Source organism: Caloenas nicobarica, chromosome 1 (assembly GCF_036013445.1).
Source record: "Caloenas nicobarica isolate bCalNic1 chromosome 1, bCalNic1.hap1, whole genome shotgun sequence".
Classification (NCBI taxonomy): domain Eukaryota; kingdom Metazoa; phylum Chordata; class Aves; order Columbiformes; family Columbidae; genus Caloenas; species Caloenas nicobarica.
The window spans coordinates 60,905,440-60,922,799 of record NC_088245.1 but is presented as its reverse complement, the minus strand read 5'-3'; the positions used below and the strand labels follow the sequence as shown (position 1 = coordinate 60,922,799).

General features: G+C 38.5%; 1 protein-coding gene across 1 annotated transcript in view; it reads left to right on the top strand.

Moving 5' to 3' along the window:
- RFX4 (regulatory factor X4) overlaps window positions 1-17,360 on the top strand; it is a 97,531-nt gene that overhangs the window by 56,483 nt on the left and 23,688 nt on the right. Inside the window, exons 9-14 of the mRNA XM_065640953.1 lie at window positions 987-1,087; window positions 2,877-2,935; window positions 4,617-4,761; window positions 8,033-8,127; window positions 9,646-9,763; window positions 16,084-16,203. Of these exons, the coding sequence (XP_065497025.1) occupies window positions 987-1,087; window positions 2,877-2,935; window positions 4,617-4,761; window positions 8,033-8,127; window positions 9,646-9,763; window positions 16,084-16,203 (638 nt within the window). The remainder of the gene's footprint in view (window positions 1-986; window positions 1,088-2,876; window positions 2,936-4,616; window positions 4,762-8,032; window positions 8,128-9,645; window positions 9,764-16,083; window positions 16,204-17,360) is intronic.

Genomic DNA, 17,360 nt, shown 5'->3' with positions numbered 1-17,360 from the left:
AACCCTCTGAGGTACTTCCTGGGAACAAACATTGTCTGTCCAGAAAAGCCACATTTTAGTGGGTGCAGGAGTTGTCATCCATCCCCTGTAGTGTTGGGTGTTTGTGTGGAGCAGAGCAGGCCTGTGACTGTGTTTATTTTACCTGCTCTGTTCTCAGTGCAGTGTCTTAGGAGTGCAAACAGAATAAGCTGCCTGGTTGAAAGAGGGCAAGTTCCTTGCATCTTCTCTCTCTTTCTCATTTGTGTGTCTCGAGTATTGCTGCAGGCAGCGAAACTCAGTCTGGCAGAACCAACTGTTGGAGTCCCCTGCACAGCACCCTGCAACTTTTCCTGGAAACAGTCATTTTATACTGAGCAAAGCCAAGAAGAAACTGCCCACCAAGTTTAGCAGGAAACGATGGAGCCCTCAGGAAAGGGTAGTAAGGGGAAAGAGAGAAATCTCACTTGTCTAGGGAAGTTCCTGTCCTGTGCAGAGCTACACAGGCAGGTCCTGCTCTGGCCCTGCTTCCCCACCTGTGTGGGCTTGACCTGGAAATTCCTCCCCACCATCATCACCCACTCCCTGCCTGCAGCATATGTGGTTGTCGCACATCCCTGTGTACATCTGTATAAATGTGGGTACAGCTGAGCTGAAATCAGAAACTTGATCTATTGTGTTGTTTAAACAGTTCTGATCTTATGTTCTTGTGTTTGTACAGAGAGGGAATGATTTTATTTCAAGCTAAGAATACTGTTTGTAAGTATCGAAGCAGTGCAGTACAGAGACTTTCATTCTTGGTGAGGTTTCGAACTTCACATAGTGATGTGTTTTCCTTTTCCTGCAAACATAGTCAGAAGTTTTTCTTCAGGCTTACAAACTCAAATAAGCCAGCAAGTCTACATAGTCCTGAGTTGTAAATAACTGACTCATAGTCTTTACATGTTCACAGATTTTATAGATTAAAGCACAGAGTAAACATGTTCTGATAGACTGATTTCTCTTTTTAGTTTGACACAGGTGATCCGAAAGTTTGCAAAGCAACTGGATGAGTGGCTGAAAGTAGCTCTCCACGATTTACCAGAAAACCTACGAAATATCAAATTTGAATGTACGTATTTTCCAATCTCTCTCCTATTAACCTGGAATGTATATAGTGTTTATTGAGTACAAATTATTTGGAAGTGAGGCTAGTGTTCTTTTAGGAATTAAAAACTGTCAGCGTTATAAATATTGTATTCACTTACAGTCTCCACTTGTTCATGAGAACCAATTTCATTTAGTGAAATGAGGCACTGCTCAAAATGAGAAGAATTGCCTTTCCCTTCTTGTGGATTCTGATAAGAAATTAATTTTGTTGATAGTAAGCAAACATTAGGGATGATATTAGGCAAAGGAAATTATTAAACAAGCCTTTGGCTAGCACAATTTGAATACAGCTTTGAGGCCCTTGCTCTGAAAAGTGCCAGAGTTAAAAATGAAGGAGATCAAATTACCCTGTCACCACAGGAAAGGGCACTAGTCCTTTTCAGACATGCTTTGTAGATGCCTGCAGTGCACATCACCTATTGATAAAGTCTGCTTTATTTCACGGCTCTCAATTCTTTGCCTTTCATGAGCACTAAATTCCACACCACAAAGTTAAAGAAGAAGAAGAAAAAAAACTAATTTAGGAGAAGGATTAACTATTTTGATCAGCATGGAAAATTAGGTGTATATTTTACTAAGAACAGTCAGGATGTAAATTGGAACAGCTCATTTTAGGTTTTTGTGTTATTTACTAGCTTATTTTCAAAGTTACACAGAGTCAGAAGTGAAAATACGCTTTATCACATCTTGGTCAGTTCAAAAATATCGAGAATCTGCAACAGCAAAATCTTTTCTGATTTTATAGGGCAAAAAGGAGACAGACACTGCATTTTCTAGTCATTCTCAATCTATACTCTCTAACTCTCTCTATGTACAGTGCAGAGGGAAAACCCATTCTGTGGCCGTGTATAAGTCCTGTTTGGATAGATCTGCAGGTCTTTGGTGATTCTAATATAAGGAAAAACTTCAGTGCATCCTACCTTTTACATGAGTCTTTGTTGCTCCTGCAGTTGTTTCCTCCCCATCAGAATTTGTGATAGTGTGCACAGCAAATAGAGGTACTGAGAGGAGTAACTGCAAGCCTTGGTCAGGTTCGTAGTTCCCAAGTCACAGATTTCAGACAAAAGATGCACAATACAACATTTAAAAATCCAAGTATAGGAAGTACCTTAATACAAAGTCCATATTGCTTTGAAAGAGCTAAGACAGGACCAGAGAACTGTCAAGTGCCTCCAGGGCCATCTTACCCCATAGCATGTTTGTAAATCTCTTTCAGAAACTTTGATCAAATTCTACCCGAAACTGATTTTAGCTCCTACTAGTCCAGTCAGAAGACTCCACCAAATTTTGTTTGCAATAAGTTGCTAAGTAGCAACCTTTTCTAATTTCCATACATAATGTAGCTATCATTATTTTATGTCCACTTGTTCTTGCACCAACATTTTTCTTTCTATTAAATAGTTCTTTCTGGTCTTCAGTTCCTTTGTGTATCAAGAGAAAATTTGCTATGCTGAACAAGTGAAGCTCTTCCATTGTCCTCCACATTTCTCTTGTCATCTCATTATTCACAGCATCTATAAATCACTGCTTGTAATATGCCTCTGTAAAACTGATTGAGCATCCAGATTTAAGGTTTTGGGTCAAAATTTAAAGTAAGTTAAAACTGGGCTATTTGAAAGAACTTTATGTAGCCACAATTGTATACAGGAAACTGGATATATTTTCTTTGTTCTTATTTGAATTTAATATTTTTAGAAATATTTTTGTTTATTTCAAACAATGTGTAAATATTTATTTTGTCTTTTCTGCAGTGTCCAGAAGATTCTCACAAATACTCCGGCGACAGACATCACTAAATCATCTCTGCCAAGTAAATATTTCAGTTATCCAAGTTTGCCGAATGCAATTTTTACTAACTTTTCAAATAATTTTATGGATTGGTAGGCTGGACTTTACCCGAAGAGGAAGAGATCATGTTAGAAGTTTGTCTCCAACATTTATTGTGACCATCTTTACGAAATCAAAAAGTAATCAGCAAAAAAATGCTCTTCTAGATAACTCACAACCCCTGATCTTTAAATTTAGCAGGGAACTTTTATCAAACAAAATTGTTACTTGATTTGAAAAGATGGTTCCTTTCTATGAAATAAATGAGAGCCTTTCCTATGACTTCAGAGTGGTTTGTATCAGGACTATTACAAAGCAAGAAAAATTTCTATATGCCTGACAAAAAATTCCAATTCTAATTGTGTATTTAAATCAAATGCAGATTAGTAAAACACAAAATGGTGGAACCACTGGGGTTTTAAACAGAAATATTCTTGCAACCATAGCAAGTGAATATAAAAACTACTCTGAAGTGTTTGTTTTTCATCAATTAGTTTAGATCACAATTACTTATCAAAAATTCATGAGGCCAAATTCTGTGTAGTATAAAAAGGGGAAGGATGCATTGAGTTCATTAACATTTCACCCATGTATTGAAGCGAACAGTTTGTTTTCCCTCTGAAAGCTCCACTTTTGGAAGGTGTATCCAACACCCTAGGTTAATCCTTTGAGTGGTGAAGCACACAGGAAGAAGTTCTGGGGGGAAAAAACCCACCTCTGCAAGGTGTAGATTTCTTCCTCCATTATTTTAGTGGTGGAAGCAAAGTTGCCAGTGTTACCTTTCCTCAAACATGGTGGGTCATCACTGAACTTTGGAGGTCTATAGGAATTCAGAGGAAATCAAGATGCAGAGACAACAACGTTCTGCATGAGACTTAGGATCAAACAGTTTACTTACATGAAGGACTCTTCAAATGTATAATTTCCTTGGGGAAGTTGATAACCTCAGTGTGAGTTATCATCTCTGCTTAACTCACAGAGATCTGGTGTATATTATATGACCATGACCTTGTGTCACTCCCTTTCCTCTCAGCCCATTGTCCCCATTCAACAGCAGACCTCTGTCTCAGCCAGCCAAGAAGCAGATCTGATGTGAAAGCAAATGGGCTTTAAGTTTTTCATGTGTCTGAGGAAAGAATGAGAGTCTTCACAGTTTGGGAGAGGGGAGGGTGCAAACCTGAGTGAGGTTTGTTCAGTTTTGGCTTAATTTTTCGTGTTGCTTTTTGGTTTTGAACTGAAGTTGATCAAGATGGCGCATAGATTAGGTTCTTAGGGACATGGTTTAGTGCTAGAGTTAGGTTATGGTTGAACTGAATGATCTTGAGGGTCTCTTCCAACCGGAATGATTCTATGATTCTAAGAAAACCAACAGAGCTGTTAGAGACGGAGGAATCTAGCAACATCATCGCCGGATTAGGGTTGCTCATTCCGGTTTGTGGTGGATGCAAGCAAAATATTTACAGCTGATTAAAGTAGGCAAAAAGACTTCGGAGTTCTCTGTGGTTAGAGGGCCCTGTAACATCCATAAGACATCAAGCTGGTGGGTGAGGGTCCATGAGGAGAATCAACTTAGTGAGCCTAGCTAAGGAAGCGTAAAAGGGGATAAAGCCTATTTTTTAACCTAATAAACCATGAACTAATGAATAGATTGAATTGGATTACAGGCATCAAGAACGGTGATCCACAGTGCGGACATCACATTTCAAATGCTGGAGGACTGGAGGAATGTGGATCTGAATAGCATTACCAAACAAACCCTCTATACTATGGAGGACTCACGGGAGGAACACAGAAAGCTCATCATACAGTGTAAGAGCAGAACCCCCAAATAAAGCCAGGTGAACTTGGTTTCCTGCTGGAAAAAAAGCTGAGTGAAAGTAACACTGTTTTTGCAGGCATTGGTTTGCTTGGAGGCTTAAGATAAATATAGAGACATTTATCAAAATGTAAGGCAAAGCCCTGTCAAGGTCTAATGTTTTGAGGCATAGATCTGGGGACTCTTCTATTATGAGTTTCTTTCTAATAACCAGAATAGCCAATGGTACAAAACTTCTGCCCAAATTCAGGAGGATTTTTTCCATGAACTTTGGTAAAATGAATCTATGATTTAACCATTGAATCTGACAAAATCCAGTCTCTGCTGCTGTAGAATTGCAGGAGAGTTGTCTTTTGAATGGCTTTGACACTAAAGTGGCTGTGTAGTTGAGTCCCTTGAAAACTTTTCTTTAGAAAAAGTTCAATTTTACACAGTGCTTTCATAAACAAGGTCATTTGATGGGATAAGCTTTTATCCTGAACTTTCATGAGTAAATAGAAGACCCATATTGAGCAAACTCATTGGCTAATTTAGATTCTGCTAAGTATAGTGAGGAGCATGAACTGAAAAGCGACTTTGGAGATGTTGGGAAATGGGTTTTAGAGTCACAGATCTTTTGTAAATATAAAATTTAACTTACATTGTCCAGCAAATTTTCATGGTTGTAAGCTTAGGTATAACCCTAAGCACACTGAGTTTGCCCCTCTGAGGCACCAGGGTGACCAGCTTTGTCTTTAGCGTCATTCATAACCTCACTTCCCTGTGAACCCACCTGTTGTATTGCCGTCTCTCTCCTGAGGAGGACCAGTCATCTTTTATCCAGAACCAGCCTTAACGGGGAGCAACCTGGGCAACCAGTTGTGGGAGCCCTGCAAGGGTAGGTTTGCCAGTGGGGTCACTCTTTCAGTGAGTGGCTGGGAAGAGGAGGGGTGACACCTTCGCATGTACGCTGGACCCTTCAAGATTGTCTTTGGTGCTCATCCCATCATGTTAACACTAAAAGTCTTCTCCCCAGTTTAGGGACAGGCCTCGCATTCTCTGTTAGCTCTGTTTTCCAGCGAGACATGCTTGGTACTCTTTCCTCTCCTTCTTAACTCTTGGTTTCTCTCCTGACATGGCCCTCTTCCCTTTTGAGGAGATAGAAACTTGACATGGTGGCAGGGAGGGTAGGACATAGGGAGACTGGAGACCAGAATATGGTACATCCTTCTGTCATCTGTTATGTTTTCCACATCTACCCAACATCATCCCACTGGCCAAAAAAAGAAAGAGTTCTCAAAGTAATAATCCCTAGTAGCAGCAACAGTTTTGGCTCTCATTCAGAAAATTCATATTATTTAGGAAAGCTTTTTGTATATGTGTTAACTATTTAAATACAAACTTAAGTGAAACCAAATCAAATGGAATTTTCCTGAATACTAATGGATTTGAACAGTTTTTTACATATTTTAGGCCCATACAGTCCACTAAGCAATTACCCAGAAATAGTGATGTAACACAAGTGTTCATCATGAGATGGGATTTCACTAAGATGTGCAGATATGTATAGAGATTGTTCTAGAATTGAGACTCCCTTTCTCCATCTTCTTTGCCGAAGATCTTTTCTAAGATCATACTCTATATGACTCATATGACGTGGAATTAAGGCCTGCTTTCACATTTTTGGTATTAATAGCCAAGAAATTATAATTTCTAGCTACCGTAACTGGGAAAAATTGTTTATTAGGCTATAAGAAAGCTTAGAGGAAAATAATTTGGTATAAGACAAGCTCTTTCCTGCTCTGCTATGGTAGCTGTCTCTGACATGGTTTCTTCTTTATTCCCTCTTTCTCAGATCCTGTTGCAGTATTTTTAACAGTCACTACAGGCCAAATGGTTACTTTCCTCAAACAGGTTGTTGTACACAGTTGAATTGCTCCAGCAGCAAAGAAGGCAACTGATTTATTTTTCTACTCTTGCTCCCCTCTTTGCACAGCATATGAATTACTTCATCTGTTGTATCAGGCAGTTTTGTCCAGCCAAATACTTGGGTAAGGAGACATTTAGATTCCTCTGTGATCCTGTTCTGAAAAAAGAGAAGTTGCCCATTCAGTGAAACAAGATAAGGGTGACTCAAATATAATTATTTCCCTTCTTCCCCAGCTAGTGTTTCTGATCTATCCAGCCTTTGCAAGTCTAAATTAAACAAAGTTAAAGTCAGGTGTGAGGCAAATGCATTCCTGCTCATCTTGCTGATCCAACTTGGAGACCAGGGAGCTTGTTCTTTGCATTATTCTCAGCCTCTCTGGCTCACTTCTCTAGCTGTCATCTCTAACCTCCTCCACCTACCTCACTGTCTTTCCTATTGTGGAAAATTCCTTCCTCCTGTTATTTATAATTAAGCAGAAATGGAAATGTATAGTGCATTGAGATCATCCTGTAGCACAGCAGGTGCAAAGTATCTTTCTTCTTGACCTATTTGGCCTTTTATTTTAGCTGAGTTGAAGAACAGTTTCTTAAGGTGTCAAAGTGCGTGATTCTTTGTCTTCCAGTCATTGATTCTCATAAATAAACTACAGACTTGCAGTTTTAAGATCTGCAGTTGAATGACTTAATTGTTTTTACTCTCTGTATTAAAATATGAATATGTGTATTTGGGAGAAGTTTAAAAGTATTCAGTTTGCTTTTGAAAACTCTTGGTAAATTCAGTGCATTGGCAGCAGTTTGTTTTGAAGAAGCAGAAGTTTATGGAAATTCTTTGTGTGTGTGTGTCTGGCATTGCAAATAGATGATTTGCAGCTGTAAAATCATGTTTTTGCAACTAAAGCATTATACAGATGAGAGCCCTGTCAACAATACTCATCCACTTGGTGCTTAGAATATTCTTTATGCATTTCTACATCAATTTCATGTACGCCCTTTTTCATCACCAGGATCAAGGCCTACCTTCACACTCTTGGTAGAGAAAACCATAAATGTTTCTCTTCTGGGCACACCAGACAGCTGAAGCTTAAATAAAATTATCGATTTCAAACAATAGGTCCTGATTTACTCACATTAAAACACAACTTCCAATGACTCCATCACTTTTAGTAGAAAGGAGATAAAAGGCCAAGCAAACTTATTGGATCAGCACCAAGAAGATATATTTGGTATAGCTAAACAATCTATGATTAAAACCACAGCAAACTTGTGATGTTATTGGCAGCTTTTTGTGATTTGTTTCTCTTTTGTCTGAAATGTAACCCAAGTACTGAGGTGGGCTATTTTTTCTTTGTCTGCCAGTGTATCAGGAGTTTGATCACCTTCTGGAGGAACAGTCCCCCATTGAGTCGTACATTGAGTGGCTGGATTCCATGGTGGACAGATGTGTTGTGAAGGTTGGTAAGCAGGAGTAAGGACCTGGGTCACTGATGTGCATCATGAGCTCTATTCAGCTCACAGATTTCTAGCAAAAAATAGAAAAGACCAAACCAAATCAAAACAACAAACAAGACAGGCATTGGTAATAAGCATGAGTAAAGCAGCAGCGGGCAACATCTCACCAGTTTTCATGCTCAGTTTAAGAACTGCTCACACTCAGGATTCTGCTTTATTCTAGTTTTGTCTGTTCTGTCCCAAAAGATGATATTCACAAATGGAACACGGTTGAGGTTTCCAGTCAAATCAATACTTCAGGGGTGTGGAAAGATGAGTTCAGACTCATCCTAACTACACAGTGCAAATAAAAAGCATTCTCTAGTCTGGCCTTTTAAGATTTTAATGAAAAGGATATTTAGGTCAGTTAATTCATTTATGTACATTCAACTGTAAGGATGGAAGTCTACATTACCATTCAGTCAAGGATACATTTATATTGCCTTTTGAGCTGATTTGTGAGACCAAGGCTTGTATTTTATCTTGATTTAAGTGTATGCAGAATCCTACTAAAATATTTTTAAAATGCTTTCAGAAGTGATCAGGTATCACCATAATTTTACATAGAGTAAGAAACTGGATGACTGAGGATTTTAACTTCTGTCACTAACTATACTTTGTATTCTAATAGAATGTCCTATTAGAATTTAAACTCTTCATTCCAGCTGTCAGAACTGAGAAATAAAAAAAAAAAAATAATAGTGCCTGCCTCTCTGCTGCAAAAGATCCATACAGAAAACAACAGATACTTCCCCAGATTACTTGAAATGTATTGACTGTTTTGGGGAACTTTTCTTTTAGTCAGTGGAATGCAATTTGAAGTTCAGACCATAACTGTTAATTTTCATGAGGAACCTGACATGAATTTTATTAGCTGATTGGACGAACGTAATTCTTCAACTCACATATGGCTATAGTAAATACATTTTTGAAGACTTGATGCCTAAGGTGTACTTTCTGGAAAGTATTTTTGCTAGTAAAATAATTATGTGAATTCACAAAAACAAAAAAACGTGAAGAAACAAAAAAACCTATATTAAATAGTAAACTTTAATTGAAATATTAATATAAATATTCAGTGTAGATCAAGTGTTCTTGATTATAAATTGCTTCTGTGATGAGGAAGCAAGAATGAACATGTTAGTAACTAGGTTAAGATGAAGACCAGAGCAATTTCTTGGCGGTCCTTTCACCATTTATAAAGGAAATTCAGCCTTGGTGTTAAATAATACTTTATGATTTCCTCTTTCTGAAAGCTGTATAGAGTTACAAGTTGGCTTTCTGTGTAAGGTTGTTTTCTTGTTTGTTTGTTTGTTTCAAAAAAAGATTTTTAGTGTATATTTCAATGTGAATATAATGGTAACTAGTTTTTCAGTATGTGTATATATATATATATATAAGATGAATATGTGCATCATTCAGCTATATCAGGTGGTAGAAATAAAAGTTTCTCCATGTCACACGTATCTGCTTTCTTGCAGGTAGCTGCCAAGAGACAAGGCTCTTTGAAGAAAGTAGCTCAGCAGTTCCTACTGATGTGGTCCTGTTTTGGCACTCGAGTGATTCGGGACATGACTTTGCACAGTGCACCCAGCTTTGGTACTTTCGTTTTCATAGAATCATATTATAGAATCATAGAATAGTTTGGGTTGGAAGGGACCTTCAAAGGTCATCTAGTCCAACCCCCTGCCATGAGCAGGGACATCTTCGAATAGATCAGGTTGCTCGGAGCCCTGTTCAGCCTGGCCTGGAATGTCTCCAGGGATGGGGCATCTACCACTTCTCTGGGAAACCTGTACAAGTAATAATTGTTGTAATAATTGCATGCCATAGTAAAAAAATTCTGTATCCTGGCTTGTAATGTACAGTTTAAATACATAAATAGTTTTCAACTGTCCAGGGCTCTATTAGGAGTTGGGGCTACTGACATTTGGAAATAACATTCAGACAGATGACTGTCTTCAAGATCAAGCCAGGGGAGCTTAAAATGTACCTACTTCCTTCTGTTTGTTATTAGCCAGTAGCTGGAGTTACCTATCACAGCCTAGCTGAAGAAGTTGATTACAGAACTACTCCCTGATGCCCTCCAGTGCAAAGTGAGCCTGGTCACCCAGGCCACTCTGACCATGTGTTGTACTGAGACAGATGACTTTGCACTGACATGGATGAAAAGCTCTCCAGTGAACCACTTTGCCAGCTCTGCTTTTAAAGGACACAACGTTTTAAATTAGTCTTTACAAAATGAGTGTATTTATATACCCTGGACAGATTATCTTTCTTTCTGTTAGAATTCAGGCAGGGTGGAAAAATAGACTTTCCAAATGAAAAAGCAAGTTGCTTTTCTACACAGTTTCAAAAGGGGCTTTGTCTTGAATCCTGGGACACAAACAGTTCAGATTAAAATGAGTTAAAACCAGGAATGCTTGAAAATGGACTGCTGTATCATAAGTGTGAACACTGACAGTCACTTGGGACCAGATTTGGCATAAGAGATGGTTTTTATAAATGCACATTTGTCAGAATAGATTAGTAGAAGGTTAATAATGAATTTATGAAGGCACTGCATTGAACAGCAGCAAGGTTTTCTGCCAGCTGAGCTTTGATGTCCTTTTTGCTTTTCTAATAGCATAAATCTAATGGCATCTAATAGCATAAATTCAGATACCATCAGAGATAAGCACAATACAATCCGTATTTATATTTTAACCTGAAATTTGCTTCCCATTGTAAAGAGTTTTCCAAAAAGGTGTTACTGAGTCACCACTAGACATCAGGATAGTGAGCACCTCCAATTTTGATCTGCTAGCTTGTGTTTCAACACCAGTATCCTGGGTACACCTATTTTCCAGCTCCTCCAGGGCTCATTTTCTCCTTGAGTCACTGCAGCTTTTCTCTTTTTTTAGGAATAAAAGTAGCTGATACTGCTTAACATTATACTTTCCCCCAGTGTTCACAAATCCATTTGCATGAGTGTTAAGTAAATGCTGAATTTTGTTTCCTAGCACTTTGGGTGGCTACACTTCTCCCTGTAGACATGATCCCGACCTGTGAAACACACCTGTACCCCAAAAATGAAAAAAGATCCTGCATTAGTGCAGTGTTGAGGTTACACTGTTACAAGCCTTGAAATGCTGATATTAAAGTGCCCCCAAGAATACATTATTGCTACTGAATTGCACATTACAACATTATTTTTATTGCTGCTCAGGATATGTTTGTAACCTAATCAAACATTCTCTGTTTCAAAGCATCAATCATCAAAGCATCTTTATTCAAATGGGGATTCCCCAAATAGTTATTAGACCCCCAGTTGTCTACATGCTCCGTACAGTGATCCTCAGCTGTAATTTCTTACTTATTAATGGAAACATTTATGAACTTGACATGTAGTGGGTAAATGAGAAGATTGAAAATTATTTGTTGCTTTGAGTTAGGGAACCCCTACGATATAATAGATCTACCAAAATAACTTACCCGTTGGCTCTGGTATAAATTTGACTCTTGAATTTCTCATTTTTGAGAATTTTCACTGCTCAACTAAGTTTGTAGGTTTCTGTTTGTCTTTTTAGTTCACTGGGTATCTCCGTGTGCACAAATGTATGATTCTCCTTCTTATATGGACACACACTTTCGAACATGACTTTATATGTTTATATGTAACCATACCCAGGGAAAGAATGAACTGGTTATAGCTGATGTGTTTTTCATGGGTATGTGGTGTTATAATTAGAACTGGATCAATAACTGCTTTTCAATCTGGCAGGAAATCAAGAGTTTAAAAAATATAGTGTGAAGCTGAGATAGTTTGGGATTTTCATCAAATTCAGAAATTGTTATTTTTTTAAAAGTGAAATCAATGATAATTCTTTTGCATCTGCCACATTTTTGTGCTTAGAACACAGTTGCCTGCCTCGGCAGAGTCCTGAAGCAGTGATAATCTCTGCCAGAATAAGATCTCTGACCAAAGGGCTGGAAGATTTATCCTGTGGGAGGATTTTCTCATATTTTCTGTTGAAACTGTTTCACTTTGTACAAACCACATGGCCCTCTGCTGAGCTGCAGAGGTCTGCAGCCTGCAAGGTGACAAGTGTAGGTTCCATCCATATTATAACCCTAATTTCCGCAAGGTGGAGTTTTCCCTGCTCAGGTGCAACTCCAGCAGAGGCAAGATATGCTTTTGTTTTTAACCTAGGTAAAAAGTTTTGTCTTTTTACTGCATTGGAACTTTTTCTGTGGACCATTTTTTTTTTTTTTTCCCCCCACTTCAAGCAATATATATATACTCAGATGATCACAGTGTATTTTTTTTAAAAAAGTAAAATAATGTGTTGAATGATGGGATCTTTACTATATACAGGACAGAATATTTTTATCTTTGAAAAATGTGATAAAGAAATTTTATTGGAGGAAGCTGGAATACCTGGCACTGGACTGGATAGCACAGAGATTTGATTCTGCAAAGATTTTAAGCTTGGTAGCATGGGCAGGTGGAAACAATCCTTGGCAGGAAAAAAAGCTCCTCTCTCTCACTCCCTCTCCTGCTCCCTTTTTCTATCTGCCTCCCTCCCTCCTTCCTGTCTATGCATATCAAAGGCACAGTTGGTGGCAGTGTTTGGGTAATGCATCCAGTGTACAAAGTAACTAATTAATAATAGAAGCCTCATGGTTTTCCCCAGATCTGGAAATCTCACTGTTGTTTTGCTACTTACACATAATTGCTGTATCTGTTAATGACTGCTGATACTTACTATACATTAGCTGGGTAATCATTACTATGATTTCTGTTAATTCATGAAAATTAGAGCCGAATTCTATTTGTTGTTTTAACTAGTCTCTTGAATGACTTCATACCTCTTCCTAAAGAAGTGTATGGTTTGCCACCTACAGCTGGATCCTTTTCGGTACTTACAGATATACTTGAAAGAAGCAAGCAATTTCATGTGAAAAACAGTAGCTTGCCAACACAGAATAAATTATTGTACATTGTGCTGAATAGTTATCCACTGTGTAGCTGAAATGCATGCCCTGATATTGGTTTCACTCTATAGCTTACATTTCATTCAACTCATTTAAAAAATGTAAAAATATTGCATTCATTCAGTACCAACAACTTGTTTGTCTAGTGTCTTTCACGCAAATTCTGGGCTCAAAAACTCTGTATAGAGTTTGAAAATACACAGTGAGAGAAATAATAGGAGAGGAAGAGAGAAATTCAAGAGAGTGACAAGGGCACTGGAGTGTTTTTAAATGCTGCATTCAGTATTGCCAACCCCAAGCCTTCAAAATAAAATATTAGACCCCTCAAAAACAAAGACATTTTTTTAAAGTAGCAAATCTTGGGTTCTTGTTTGCTTGCTAGCATTTTAGTGTTTAGGGTTCACACTACAGAATATTTTTATGAAACTACAAGTGAGTTTCCTGAATTTTTTTTTTTTTAATTAAGGCTGAGCAAGGACTTTGATGGGAAACAGTGAATACCCTGAGCTTTGTACCACCACATGAAGTTTGCCAGGATTTAGGCCTGTTTTTCTTACTTTGGAAATACTTATCAGTAGTCACTACACTAAAGTCAATAGAAGCTTCCCTCTGAAAAACTGTAATCAGAAGAAGAGTGAGTATTTTGTGGAGATTCTTGATAATATAGGTTTCCACTGGGGAAATCCTAGGTCAGGAACAAGGTGATCAGCCAGGTCTGCTGTCTTTATCGCCCTGCTGAATTGAATAGGATTTTATTTAACAAGACTTTGAGCCTAAAATATTTCTAAAACCAAATTCTCCGCAGTAGTTCAGTGAAGAGCTCCACTATTTACCCTTGAAAGGCTGGGGAAACTTGTTCCCATTTCGGTTTACGTAGATATGTGAAACAAATGAAAAACCTAATGTTCCAGGTTCACCAGCAGCCAAAGATTTCCTCCCCATAGCAAAGGTGTTGCAACCACGTATGTCCCTTTTCTGTGCTGCCTTGCCCAAGAACTCAAAGGCATGTGTTCACCTCCTGGTGTGTGTGCTCAGCTCATATCAGTGATGCCAGAAGCCGTGCAGGCGTGGAGTGAGAGAATTGAACACAAAGACCATCCAGGTCACAAAGAAAAAGAATGTGCTCAGAGTTGCTTTGAAAGCTGAATTGCCAGCTAGAGTTGTATAAGGATATAGGGTCTTTCAAACCACTTCTTCTGCCCCTCAACAGTATGTTTAAGTACAGAAGTTGGAGTAGAGATAGTTGTGCTTTGCTGTACTAAAAGCTAGTATCCCGAGATAAACCTAACTTTCCTGTGAACAAACCAATCATTATGAAATTCAATTGAATTTGAAACTTCTTGCATCTTTTTTTCCCATGGAAGTATTTTTCCTCAAAATGTAGTAGTGGAATTTCAAAAGGAACACATGTATGTGAGGGGGTTTTTTTGTCTGGCAGTAGTTGATCTCTGTTTTCCTCTCAGCTGGTGATCTTTCTCTAGATTAAGCCAGCTGCTGGACTGACTATTATTTTAACCTGGCTGCATTTGCACTTGCCAGAGTTATTTAGTGACTGATATGAATAAGTTTTAAATATTCCACGCAAGTCTAAATAAACATAGGAGCTTTTTTAAAAAACATTGTATGATCAAATCCTGTCTGGAGCTATTATGGGTACTCTGTGTCATGGAGTCTATTGCATACACTGGCCAAAGTCCATCCTGATACTTGTCAATCTTCCCCTGCAGATGAATGTTATTACTTTCAGGAGGACACTACACAGTGTCTAATTTTCCCCTGAAATGCATCCATGGTCTTTTCTTATGTATCTGTTTTTGTGGCTATATGTGCTCTGTATGTGCTTCCTCTATAGAGGAAGTATATAAACAAGACAATGATATAAATCACCAAGGGCAGAACTTATAACACCGTGCTATTAAACTTCATTTCCGTTACTCTAGTCCACAGTGTTACCCAGTCCTTCCTCCTGACAACATTAGCAAGTGCTCCATCTTTAATCAAATCTTACTTGAGGATTTGTGGCTGGTAGTTATCCATATAATCTCCTTTACTCTTAATTTTCAAAGTTCTTTTTGGCTCCATGCCCCACATTTTCTATTGTGCATAGTCTTCCCTTAAGCCCTTTAGTCCTTTAGCCCTTAAGTTTTTCACATCTCTGTCGTGGCAGTTAAGAGACAGTATCAAGGGCATCTTCAGAGGTAAGCACAAGAACAGGCCAAATGTTGTGCTGCTGATATGGTTCGAAATGATAATTAGGAAAAGATCATGTAGTAGTTCTGCTGTACTATCTTAATTATCAGTTTGAACCACATGAATGACAGAGCAAAGCTTTGGAACAAGTCTTTCTCTTTAAGACATCCGCAGTTGCTGCTGATGTCTCCGTGTTTGGCATTTAATGGCTGTTTCGTCCAGTCCAGGCAAAGCTCTGGAGATACACCTTCAGGAGACTTGGAAGGTTGTTTCTACCTTCCTGTTGATTAGTCTCTCATTTCCTTGTTCAATGACACAGGTCATTCAGAAAATTCATACCAGGACATGTCGCTAATGCAGCCAATTCAGGATTCTACTTCTGACAGAAACTTATATCTGGTCCTTTAGATAAAAGGAAATGATTCCACTGTAGTGTAATTGTCTAAATTGTTCGATACTAATGTAGGAGGAGAAAAATTCATCAAGTCCCAGCTCTGAGCTAGGCAGCCTCCTTGCACCCTAAACCACAGTAACTGGTCATACAAGCCTGCATAAATCCAGGAGTCAACAGAGTTTGCTAGTCCTCCGTTTTACTTTGACCTCTCTTGCCTTGAGTAAGAGAGACACTTCAGTGGCAGTAGTCTATGGAGGCAGCCCTACTCAGTACTGTTTGTGTTGAATACCGTAATCATTGATTTAATGAGTGTATTGAGACAGTTAATAGCTTTTTTGTTTGTTCACTTTATTACCAGGGTCTTTTCACCTTATTCACTTGATGTTCGATGACTATGTATTGTACCTGCTAGAATCACTCCATTGTCAGGAGAGAGCTAATGAGCTAATGAGGGCAATGAAAGGAGAAGGAAGCACAGGTGAGTTTGTTCTTTCATTCGTCTTTTGTTGTTTTATTCCACTGGATTCACTGTTTTCTATGTTAGGACATTTATTTATCTTCTTCTAACTCAATGAGGCTTATCTAGGAGTTAATTGTTTTTCAGTTCCATCATTATTTGAAATAAGTCATTTGGAGGGGGGGGCTTCCCTGGTTAATATGTTCTGAAAGAGGCCTGCCTGCTTCCTGATGTAACTCTGGATGTCTGAAACTCCATTCCTAAGCACACGCTTGGTGTTTCACTAAGAGATTTTTGTGCTGAACACTTTACCTTACTTAATCTATCTTAACCACCACTGTGTTTCAGTGGACCCGGTCTTGATTCTTGGTTCTCTCTCACCCTGGTTTAATAGTAAATAAATTAACTGATACTAGTGGATTTGCGCCACCTTAAATAAAAGGGAGGGAGAGAATAAGTGAACAAAGACAAAAACCAAAGCTATTATTTCAGCTATGCTTTTGTTCTGAGTGCCCGTACAGAAGCAGATTCTGAGTCCTGCTCCACTCTACACTGACTTGCCAGAACAGAAGCAGGCAGAGATTGCCTTCAGTCTCCCTCTGCTTAGGGCAGCCCCTTTTAATGAACGGTCCTCGGTGACCTTCTTTCCTTGCATCTCCCATTAATTTTGGGATGTTAAACCCCTCTGTCACCTTTGAAAAGTTCCGTTATTTATTTTAGATGTGGCTTAATTTGTCCCTCTGTAGATTTATAGGAAGAAGACTATTTCTGCAATTAGGGTAATATCTTCTATGTGTTGAAAGATCTGGATTTAATTCATTGCCCCGTCATAGCCTCTTGTTTTTTTGACAAAGTTGTATATCCTTGCATACTTTCCACATACCTTTCACAGTGAGGACTATCCAGAGTGTCATCCTCTTTAGTCAATGAAGAAAGAAGGTCATAACCAAAAGCCACTGGAATCCCCTGGAGATTCCTGTTTCTTTCCAACATCTCTAGAAGGAGTTAGGAGTGCCTGACTTGGACTAGACTCATAATTTTTGGTATCTAATAGTATATCACAGGAATATAAGCCTTAAGCTGTCTGTGCAAAGGTTTGCTATCTATACAACAGGAAAAACAGCACTGTCCTTTAAGATGTCTTATGAAGGTACATTGAAGGTTGTAATGTCGAATGT